General features: G+C 39.3%; 1 protein-coding gene across 1 annotated transcript in view; it reads left to right on the top strand.

Moving 5' to 3' along the window:
* The window catches only part of tufm (Tu translation elongation factor, mitochondrial), an 11177-nt gene extending 9009 nt beyond the window's left edge, over positions 1-2168 (top strand). The window contains exon 10 of the mRNA XM_050069643.1: positions 1712-2168. Within this exon, the coding sequence (XP_049925600.1) occupies positions 1712-1882 (171 nt within the window). The 3' untranslated portion in view covers positions 1883-2168. The remainder of the gene's footprint in view (positions 1-1711) is intronic.
* The last annotated feature ends 10381 nt before the right edge of the window (positions 2169-12549 follow it).

Here is a 12549-nt window from a genome sequence, read left to right as displayed (position 1 = left end):
AACAATGCCATCAGTGCTCTTTACTTAAACAGTAAAAGTGTAAACCAAATAAAAATATCACTCTCAAAAAACCAAAGCAGAAAACAAATAGTCAGTTAACTAAGTTGACCGCTACTCTTCCTACCCTCCGTGTGTCTGCCGTCAGCATGCTGGCCTGGTGGATTGATAGTAAGAGCTGGAGTGGATCACTGGAATGGAATGCTTGAATCACAGAGCGCTGGGCTGGATCGGCATTTTTCCATGCAGTCCGATCCAATGCTGATGCCCGTTTTTTGCTAATATCGGCGGCCAATATTCGGATCGGGACATCCCTACTGAGCAAGCCACCTGTTAATGACGCTGTCGGCACAGCAGTAATGATTGTGCTAAGTGGCTAATGGGCATGTAGCTACTTCCATGTTTCAGATGATACGTCATGTTTGTAGTCGACCAATGAAGACGTGTTTACATATCACCTTGGGTTCGTCCTTCACCTTCTCAAAATGATCCCACACTTTGGATTTCCTGCCCGACATGTTATTAACTAGCCTATATAGAGTTTGGACACATGCCGCATCTTTACCCACCTGGAAAAGGCGAGGTTGGGCATTGGGGGCTACTCTTGTGCCTTTTTTGTGCCAGCTCTTAAGAGCGTGGCGGCAGATTGTGTCTGAGATTGCTAAGCAACCTTAAAAAGCATTGTCTAGCCAATTTACCTGAAATCCTTCGTGCAGAGCTGATTTTCTTCCAGGCGCTGCTTATAAGCATGCATGTATATCATCCATGGGACATACACAAAGTTCTGGGTAGCCCTGCACTAAAATGATCAACTTTTATGTATTTATCACACTGAATATTTATAGAAGAAGGGAAAGATATCTGTCGGCTGTGATTGGTTTATAACCTGACTCCTGTCTGACTGCTGAGCGTGGCCACTTCCTGTGTCTGTCCTTTCAAATTAAATTCCCACATGGGCAGGTCAGGTAGGTTTTGATTTATTTTGACATAGCAATTAAATTCCCACATGGGCAGGTCAGGTAGGTTTTGATTTATTTTGACATAGCGCAGCTCCTAATAGAGTTTCACGTTTTTTTAAGCGACCAATGAAATCTTCCCGACTAATTACCGTTCTTGTGGACTAACGTTTGGTCAGCTATTAGGGAGCTGCCCTACTCTAATGAAAAAATCAGACTTCAAGAACTTTCCTTTTTACTGATGCAAAAGGGGCTACAAAATGAATAAACAGAATGTAGTCTATGCTAATGTTGAATAACTTTGGGTTACTATTTCCTATTTAATGGACTATTTGCCTGTATAGTTAAATAAATATGTAAAAAACATAAAATGAAACATTGTAATACTGGTTCGGACGTTGATTACCATGGCAATGGTAGAAGCTTTGAAGTATTTGGAACAGCCATACAACTTCAAGATGTTTCAGGTTAAAACTGTGAAAGTAGTGTGACCGTTGAGTCTTTAGGTGGGAGAGAACCTCCTTTGAAATAAGAGCTAAAAAGTCCCTCAAAACGGTGTTCTTAGAACAACGATCATAGTTTTCACGCTGCAAACACAACAAAAATGAAGGTTCATAGACCTATAGGAAAAGTTCTGCCAGTCTAAAAATGCCTATTATCTTTGTTTGCATAGAGACTTGAAAATTTACTCCAGTATAACAATAGGATATTGGAGGACAGTAACCACTCTTCCATCTGTTGTTCTTGTCTTTTGTTAGGAAATGGTGATGCCAGGGGAGGACACTTCCTTGGAAATCGTGCTCCGCAAGCCAATGGTTCTGGAGAAAGGCCAGAGGTTCACTCTGAGAGACGGAAACAGAACCATCGGCACCGGCCTGGTTACAGAAACCATGCAGTTTACAGAAGATGACAAGTTCAACTGGGGCTGAAGAGAAACCCTGCAAAGAGGACTTGGCTGTGGGGAGGATGCGCTGGGGGAGTCAGGGAGGATGTGTGGTTGTCTGTGTCTGGTCAGATGAAATGAATATAGAAAAATACAAATACAGTTCATAAACCCATGCACAAACTGGAAACAGGAAAGGACTCAGAGCAATGCATGGCTCTATTGTGCAGGTCCATCCAACCAAAATATCTGTAATGTTTAGCACTGTCTGTATGTTTGAAGGCCAGACTGTCAAAACTGTCATTGATGTAATAAAATGTATTTAATAATAATATGCCTCCTTTTGTTTTGTGGTATATAAACAGATGATTTTCTCAAACACAAAAAACAACAAAATATTATAAATGAACAAGAGATATATAACTGTCACATTTTTACAGAAATGATGTGCATAAATCTGTTTCTAAAGACGGCTGACAAACATTACAGTAGGAAAAGCACGGATGCTGCTGATAGTCATAACAATGGCTCTATTGATTCACGTGTTCCCAGTGAGAGTGACAGAGAGTCAGCATGCAGAAAGCAGCTTAATGGAATTCAGCCATCATCAATCGGATTACTTTCACCTATGTTGTTCCCATTGGGGCAAGTCAAAACATCTGCTGTAAGGAAGAACTGTGAGATGTGCAGGCAATTGTCACATGAGGGCAGCAGAGAGGTGCCTCAAGAAGCTGTTTGCAGCTGTATTGTAATAGTTCTGATGTCAAAATGTTGATGAGCTTCTGTAAAAGCAAGGTAAAATGTCAGTGCCATTATTTATGACAATGAACTCTGTTAGTCTAGGTGTACATGTTTTAAAACGTGACCCTGCTGATCTCTGCTTTATAATGGTCTGTTATCCTGAGAGGTGATCAGTTAAAAGTCTGAGCTATCTGTCTCTCTCCTGTTGTGCCTCCCAAATTAGATGGAAGGATTACTTACAAAAAAAATTTACTTAAAGAAACAGTTGGTAAGATTTAGGGGGATTTATTGGCACCTAGGTAAGGATTGCAGATTGCAACCAGCTGGTTAGAATTCCGTGTTCATTGTTCAGGAGGTTTTTACAGAGAGCCGAATTATCCACAGAGCTCTCTTCCTCTGCAGAACAAGTGGACCAGGGGTCTCATAAACACTGAGCATGCAGTGTACACCACTTCCCACGCAAAAGTTGTAAGACTTGATGGGAGAAACTTTGACCCATGCTTACAAACATTTTGGAGATGGGACACTGATGAAGCACATGGTGAGGTGGAAGTCTGAATGCAGTTCACAGGCTGTGAGCCTAGCACCTGCTAATGTGTGCTCACCTTTATTCTCTGACAACTTAAGATCCAGACGTTCTGGAGGTTTTTAGCGGGAGCCGAATTATCCCCAGAGGTCTCTTCCTCTGATAATGATTTTAACCGGTAGCTGTTTCATGTTAAAAAAAATCAGTGTTTTTCCGAGGCTGTCAGTGTAGAGGCCCTGTCATCAACAGTGGCTGGCATGGAAATAGAAATGGCCCTATCTAGAGCTAGTGTTTGGTTTGTCCGTTCTGGGCTACTGTTGAAACATGGTGGTGCAACATGGTGATCTCCATAGATGGGGACCTGCTCCCTATGTAGATATAAACGGCTCATTCTAAGGAAGAAAAACCCCCACAATTATGTACTTATTATACTATATTCAATTTCTGTCAATATATTCCTACACACTGGACCTTTAAAGGGACAGTTCACCCTAAAATCAAAAATACATATTTCTTCTTTCACCTGTAGTTCTTTAATTACTCAAGATTGTTTTTATGTGTTAGTTGTTGATGTTGGAGATATCGGCTGTGGAGATGTCTGCCTTGTCTTGTATATAATAAAACTAGATGGCACGTAGCATGTGGTACCAAAAAATACATTTGAAAAATTCAACAGCAATGTCTCTTTCCAGAAATCATGACCTGGTTACTCAAGATAATCCACAGACCTTGTTGTGAGCGGTTTTACGTAGGAACAATTTTCTTTCCTCTGAACTACATCCGCCAACTGTATCACCACATAGAAGGAGCCGTGCATCTCCTCATGGATGAGAGGCTTATGTTTGTGACAGCGTGAGCTGTAAACATTAACATTAACACATTAGTGTTCTTCTTGGCTGAGCTGTAACGTTAGCTAGCTCAGTGGTGCAGTAGATGCACGATATGTGTTTTGGATTCTGGGGTGAATTGTCCCTTTAAACAGTGTACCAAGTGTTACACAGATAATCAAACACTTGATAAATGTGAGCACCATAAATTTCAACTTCTCTCAGTATCTTAAGGTGAAATAAATTTTGTTATAACACCCCTGCACAGTCCCTTTGCCCCACTTACAGTCTTTTCAGTTGAAGTTTTGAGACTAATAATACAGCTGATTAATTAATCCACACAACATCTCTGATTGGGACAAATAGTATCAGCCTCAAGAGAAATAATCCTCACATGCATGGTTGACACTGGAGATCTTAAGATCGTAATAGGTTTTGAAGGTATAGCGTCATTGAGCAAATCATTTCAGTGTGATAAACCAGGTTGACCCCGTTGATGTTTGTCTGCACTAAATATTTGGTGTCCTCTCTGCTCGTTCATCCCCAGCAGGAAGTTCTCCAGTTGCTCTGTTTGCTGTAGGTATTTGAGTCAGTGCCTTCTGTAATCCAATCAGCCTGTTGCTGTAATCAAATACTGTATGTCTGCAGGAGTCGAGGCTAGAGCAGCTAGTACTACTGAGTGATGTGCTCAGCTGGAGGACAAATGTCTCCATAAGCAAAATGACTTAAAGAGATAGACGGTCAGACAGTAAACACTAGTATGTTGTGGTGGTCAGAGATATTGGCTTTTACTGTTTCCCAAGAAGAGTGCCAATACACTAAATGTGTTTTAATCCAGCGTTCACCTGTGACTGATGTTGCTCAATCCTGTCAAGACACGTGTTGTTCATGTTGACAACAACCTCACAGTGTGAGATGCGTTAGAGGCACAAGATACATTTCACTGTCAGCTTTTAACATCATTAGTTTGATTGCCTGAATAATAGAAAAAAAGGTACTTAACCCCCTCATTTAGCATTTATATGCAGCATATCAAAAAATACCAGACAATTTCACACGATAATGTAGTTGAAAGCAGCTATAAGGAGCTTTATAAGTGTTAATATTTTTGTTAAAGTCTATATCTCCTTTTGTGAAGCATCTCTTACAGATAATAGACGATTGGCAAGAAAATCGGTGGAGAATTATTGAGATCCTTTATGTCAGTAAAAGTATCAATACAACATTATAAAAGTATTCAACTTCATTCAAAATATTCAATTTAGTAAAAGTGCAGAAAAATGTCTTTAAATTTATCAGAAAGTACTTGTCATGCAGTTCAATATAGCCCCGCTTAGCGACATTATCATACGTTTCATTATGAGATTATTAATACTGATGCATCATTGCTTGAGCAGTATTTTACTGTTGTAGCCATGGATGGATTACTGAATGGGCCTACCGGGAACAGGCCCAGGGGCCCAAAGTGTCAGGGGGCCCCCTGGCCTGCACCTGCAGAATGTTACTCACATTAACATTTTTTTCAACAACAAAAAAAAGAGGCAAAACCATCACAACCATCTGTAGCTGGTTACAGTGGATTCATTTTATAAGCCGATCAGGGTCATAAAATATATCTCGGCTGGATTGTATAGACAGTGCAGGCAGTGTGGTTGCACTGGGGCCCATGAGGTGGGGGGCCCATAGAGATAGTGGGCCCTCCAACAATGTGTTAGGTGGAAAATGGGCCCCTATGACCGATTGCCACCTTGGAAATATTACTGTGCACTGGGGCCCATTGAAAATACCTTACACCACTGTTATGGGTGGTGGTGAGATGAAGTGGAGTAGAGGTATAAAGCTGCAGAAAATGGAAATGCTCAAGTAAAGTACAAATACCTCAAAACTGTACTGATATACAGTACATGGGTAAATACACTTTTCCCCCCACCACTTAATCTAGTTTAACACCGCTGTAGTGATTTTATATGAACATGACATATAAAGTGTTAATTTATCAAGTCTATTTATTTTATTAATCATATTCATTTATGAAGTACCTATTTATTCATAAATACCCAATACGCTCTGTTTCACCTCAGCACACTCTATAAGCTAATGAAGGCCATGGGGAGGAGTTGATAACCCTGTGATAAATCTAGTGTTGTTTATTAAATAGCGATGATGTGAAGGTGATGAAGGAGTAACTGGATATTTATAAACAGTTTTAAAGCCGCCCATGAATGATTTGTGCACGTGTATAAGCAGTTAATATGTATGTTCTACAACACACTGTAAGGATGTGACATTATGTGTAATCATACATCATTAAATACATTGATAAACACTTAAAAATGTCCTTAAATCTGCTTATGACTACATTACAGTGTGTGAACAATTTAAGCATTTATATTATGTTATTAATAGGCTATATTATTATTATTATTATTATTATTATTACTAATAAAAAATATAGGATAGTTCATGCTGAATATAATTGCTATGTGTACGATGAACACTTGTTTCTTGTGTTTTTGAAAGTAATAAAAATTCTTGGACAGTAGTCTAAACTACAGTCTGATCCACCCTGAATTCTAAAACCAGTTTCCTCTATCACAGTTTCCCAGTCAGGGCGGTTTTTCCAACCAGCGATCTTCTGTTCACAAGTATACTTCTCTAACCTTTAAGCTGTCCACACCCCACAAAAGAATAACATGACACGGTCTTAGCTGTTTGATTTAGCTGTGAATGGAAAGGGAAACTGAAATATAATATCACAAAGATGCAAAGAGGTTTCCTTGACTTGTTCTGACCTGATGAGATGTCACGTCCCCTGTGCCAAGGACGATAAGATTTAAGGCTTAATTCCAGCCAGTCTTCAACATGGACACTCATTTCCCAACACACAGACTGACTCTCGTCACATCTGAGTCTTTCTTTGATGTAAGACGCAAATTCAGGCAAGAAAACCCAAAACATCCAATTGACGTTTCAGAACAACAGAAAAAACACAAGACACAGAATTACCTTAGTAAGACACAATATTACCTCAAAGAGATCCAAAAAACTGCAAAAAGACCCAAAACAATCACAAAGAGACACAAAACATCTATAAAGCACTAGAAAAACAAGCAAAAAAGACACAAGATTACCCGAAAGAAACAAAATAACCTCAGAATGCACAAAATTACATCAAAGAGATTCCAATGACTGCAAAAGGACACAAAACAATCACAGTGAGACACAAAATTACTGCAGAGAGACACGGAACAACCAAAAAAGATGCAGAATTACCTGAAATAAACACATAATTACCTCAGTAAGATACAAAATTATACCTCAGAGATATCCAAACAACTGCAGAAGGACACAAAACAACCACAAAGAGACACAAAATGACTATAAAGCAACACAAAAACAAGCAAAGAAAGACACAAAATTACCTCAGTAAGACACAAAATGATCTCAAAGAGATCCAGACGACTAAAAAAATACATAGAACAACCACAGGGGAGACACAAAAGGACTAAAAAAGACACAAAATGACAATAAAGCAACAGAAAAACAAGCAAAAGAAACACAAAATTTCCTTAGTAAGACATAAAATTACCTCAAAGATATCCAAACAACTACAAAAAGACACAAAACAACCACAGGGAGACACATAATGACTGCAAGGAGACACAAAATTACTAAAAAGCAACAGAAACCCACCAAAACAGACAAAATTACCTGAAAGAAACACAAAATTACCTCAAAATGCACAAAATTACGTCGAAGAGTTCCAACCGACTGCAAAAGCACACAAAACAACCACAAAGAGACACAAAACAACTATAAAGCAACAGAAAAACAAGCAAAAAAAGGCACAAAATTACCTGACAGAAACACAAAATTACCTCAGTAAGACGCAGAATGATCTTGAAGAGATCCGGACTACAAAAAGACATAGAACAACCACAGGGAGACACAAAATGACTAAAAAAGACACAAAATGACAATAAAGCAACAGAAAAACAAGCAAAAGAAACACAAAATTTCCTTAGTAAGACACAAAATTGCCTTGAAGATATCCAAACAACTACAAACTATGCAAAACAACCACAGGGAGACACAAACGGACTAAAAAAGACACAAAATGTCTAAAAAGCAACAGACAGACCACCAAAAAAGACACAAAATTACCTGAAAGAAACATAAAATTGCACAAAAAAACTGCAAAAAGACACAAAACAACCACAAAGACACACAAAACTACGATAAAGCAACAGAAAAACAAGCAAAAAAAGACACAAAATTACCTAAAAGAAACACAAAATAACCTCAGAATGCACAAAATTCCCCCAAAGTGATCCAAAAACAAGCAAAAAAGACAGAAAATTTCCTGAAGGAAATACATAAATTCCTCAGTAAGCCATAAAATTACCTTGAAGTGATCTAAACGACTACAAAAAGCCACAAAACAACCACAGGGAGACACACAATGACTGCAAGGAGACAAAAAATGACTATGAAAGACACAAAACAACCACAAAGAGACACAAAATGGCTATAAAGCAACAGAAAAAACACCAAAAAAGACACAAAATTACCTTAAGGAAAGTGAGCCGAGTGATCCAAATGACTACAAAAAGCCACAAAACAACCACAGGGAGACACAAAAAGAGTAAAAAAAAAGACACAAAATGACCACAAAGAGACGCAAAACCTCCACAAACTCTCCAAGTGTTATTGTATGTAGGAGAGGTATTAGGGTTTTTGTATATCTGTGCCCAGGGGCCTACTGTCTCATAATCCGCCCATGATACTCTGATAAAGGTCGCCAGGCCATATTGTTAACATGTTTGTTTGATATGACCAGAATAAATTGGTGAAGTTGAGATAAGTCAACTTTGTCCTGAAAATCTATATTCAACATTAGAACGGCAAAAACTTTGGCTTAGCCCATAAATAAATACTGAGAAGGTGCATCCTTTCAAAGACCTACTCGGTTGTTGTTGGTTGGTTCCCTGTCAGTCCCTAAAAAGTTCAAACTTAAGATATGCAACATTTTAATCCATCAGAAGTGTAGAGTAGCCCTAAAGTGAAAGTTAAATGTCTCAGTCAGAGTTTATAGTTAATAGAAAACACAGTAACAATTTGGTTCAGGCCTAAAATGCCCAGAGTTATTGCTTAAGGAGAGGAAGTGCAGCTGTTGCATCATGTTACTTTTTTCCACCCCCCACTTCCCTCCCTCTGGCAGCTGAGGGAAACCAGCGAAGAATAGAACTGCTGCAATTAAGGCTGAATTTACTTTTCAACAACCCACTCTGCATGTTGGAAGACTGACCCTCCACGGCTTCTTCATCCTCCAACACTGCCGAGTGGGTGGGAAGCATCCCAGTTTATTCTCAGTGCTCCTTCCATCACACGGCACCTCTCAGAGGATACAGCACTCCTAATGTACAAAATTAGACTTTCATTTGGCACTAAAGATAACTTCCTGGAAGTTAAGTGCATGAAAGGGTGGAACAGTTTAATCTGTTAAATGTCACTGTGATGGGACTTGATGTCAGGGTAATAGTTTAATATCTCACACACCCACTCTTTTGCTCTTTAGCTGACAGGTTGTATTAAATGGTAATTGAATAAAGCTAGATTATGCTTGGAGAGATGTACCACCAACACATAGACACAATGATATTCTGCTTATAGACGAATTCGGCGAGCGATTTGTGTATGCCGCCATCTTGCGGCGCCGTCATTGCTGCGGTGACATGTGTCAGTCATCAATTCATTATGCTGTCATTGTGAACTGACTCTCTACAATGACAGCATCATGAATAGCTGGATTGATGATGTTAGACAGTGGCCTCCAGTAACTGATGAAGGTATCTTAAATGAGTACCAATATTAATATAGAAATTAATCATTTGTTTGAGCGATAAGCAGTAAAGATTAGAGTAATAGGGAGATAATAGACTGTATCATTAAACACTGTGTAATATAACGTTAGCATACATTACGTGTGCTGACGTTAGCAAGCTAGCAGCGTGACATTTAATCATTATGGACAGGCTACGTGACGGTCGTCTAAAAGGCGGTGTAAAATTTGCCCGACCCATCCGGAGCTCAGGTAATTTTGACCCTCAATCAGAGACCTGTAATTGCCGTTTTTCTGGTCATTGGAGGCCAGGCGATCAATAAAATATTCTTGAATACCTAAAACAAAACACAGACACGTGTTGTTTTTAGTCACGTAGGCTGTCCTTAATGATTAAATATCACGCTGCTAGCTTGCTAACGTCAGCACACTTAACGTATGCTAACTTTATATTGCACAGTGTTTAATGATACAGTCTATTATCTCCCTATTACTCTAATCTTTCCTGCTTATCGCTCAAACTCAAACAAATGATTAATTTCTAAATTAATATCGGTACTCATTTAAGATACCTTCATCAGTTACCCGAGGCCACTGTCTAACATTATCAATCCAGCTATTCATGATGCTGTCATTGTAGAGAGTCAGTTCACAATGACAGCATAATGAATTGATGACTGACACATGTCACCGCAGCAATGGCAGCGCCGCAAGATGGCGGCATACACAAATCACTCGCCGAATTCATCTATACTGGACCCAATCGCCAGAATAAATGTTGCCCTGGACTGGCTGCCAGACTATCACACGGCTGACACATAGAGACAGACAACCATTCACACTCACATTCACACCTACGGCCAATTTGGAGTCACCAATTAACCTAACGGGCATGTCTTTGGGAGGAAGCCGGAGCACCTGGAGAAAACCCAGGCTGACACGGGGAGAACATGCAGGCTCTGCACAGGGGGGCTCTCCCACCCCAGGCTAGAGCCAGGAGCCCTCTTGTTGTGAGGTGACAATGCTAACCACTGTACCACCGTGCCACTGTAATATGTTGTCTGTAGTATATAATCATCTGAAAATAAGAATTGTCCTATTTTCGTTACCTTAGAATGAGCTTTTTATATCTACATAATGAGCAGATCCTTGTCCATGGAGTCCGCCATGTTGCACTGCCATGTGTCCAGAACGGACATTCATGTTTTCATATCCACCAAAGCAGCTCATACCCACTCTTCAATGAGCAGAACATCATCAGAGAAACACTTTTTTGTATCGTGAGACTTGAGTGTTTTTACCACTTGAAATCACCTGTTCTGTATGTATAGGAGAGGAAGAGACCTCTGTGGATAATTTGGCTCCTGGTAAAACCTCCTGAACAAGAACACTGAAAGAATTCTAACTGAGAGTTCATGCTGGGCAAATGGGAGTCTGCAATCCTTACTGCTAGATGCCGATAAATCCTAAACACTGTAACTTTAATTACATTAATTTTCAAACATCAATTTGTCCATTTTCTACATCAGTTTATGGTGTTATTGTTTTTTAATTTTGTCAAAGTAAAAGTCCTTTGCTCCTTTGATGTTTTTATTGAAGGGAGACAAATGCACATGTTGTAAATATTGAGGTGGGGGTATCCCCTGCTGAAGTCTACGCTTGTGGGAGAACATCATTTGGCTTAAAATAGCCAGTTTGGTCGTCACAACCACAGCTGGACATGTCCGGCACGCCTGCTTTTGTTAATCTTGAGGAGTGGTCTGCTGGTTGGTGTCTTGCCATCTACCATCCCCTCTCCATCTGAACTATGTCATGGGGACGTATGAAACATTCAAATGTGACATGTCCGTGGTTTGCATTAATGAACAATACAATGTGCATTTAGTCTGCCTTTTAACTATTTTCCATGATCAGAAACTGCGATTATGCCTTTGTAACAGTTCTGGTCAAGTTATTGATTATGTGTGTGTTTGAAGCAACTAAAGCTGTCAGCTGATATAGATGTCATGTCGTATGAGCCCACACAGATTTTGGACAATTAACCAAAGCTATTCCAAGTTCTAAGTTAAGTTTCGGTCTGTGTGTGGTGCACTCATGTGCATGTGATCTCTTTTCCAGTGTTCAAGGTTACAGGGCAGTGAAATCAAGCGGTACTGCCAAGTCTTGTCTGCACATATGCAAAGACATGCCTGATTGGTTGCATAAGAGGGAAAGAGTGAAAGGAGAAACCTCTGACCCCAACCAGATACCATCCTACCGAATCACAGCCATAAATTACAGTCCATTCCTCCGTGTTTATCAAAGAGCTCGCTCCCACTTTCCCGTCACACTTATTTGTTCTAACTTGACAACAAATGCACTCAGCAGATGCTTATTGTAAAAGAATCCCTGCACTTTGCATCCGTCTGCCATGAAGGAAAAAGGAAACAGTTGGCTTTGTGAGATATGTTTTATTTTAGTAATCAACAGGAAATGTTTTAAAGTTGTCTGTCATTTTATAAATTGTTGTCTCACACCACAAACTAAAATCCTGTGAGGAGAAAACAAGGTGCAACTCAGAGTCAAGATTGCTTCAAATGCATTTAGTGGAAGACAAGAAGAGGTTGTTGAATTCAATCCATTAAACAAAGAGAGTATTTGCTGTTTCTTGCTTTGATCAAGAAACACAAGATATTAACACTGATTTTTTTTTTTAAATAATGTATTAATACTTAGTGTCTATTCACCTAGAAAGATCATAAAACCAAAAATAATAATAATTTATTTACAATAACGGC

This window comes from Epinephelus moara, chromosome 18, assembly GCF_006386435.1.
Source record: "Epinephelus moara isolate mb chromosome 18, YSFRI_EMoa_1.0, whole genome shotgun sequence".
Taxonomy (NCBI): Eukaryota; Metazoa; Chordata; class Actinopteri; order Perciformes; family Serranidae; genus Epinephelus; species Epinephelus moara.
Note: the sequence above shows the minus strand (reverse complement) of the source record. Positions and strands in the feature narration are given on the sequence as shown.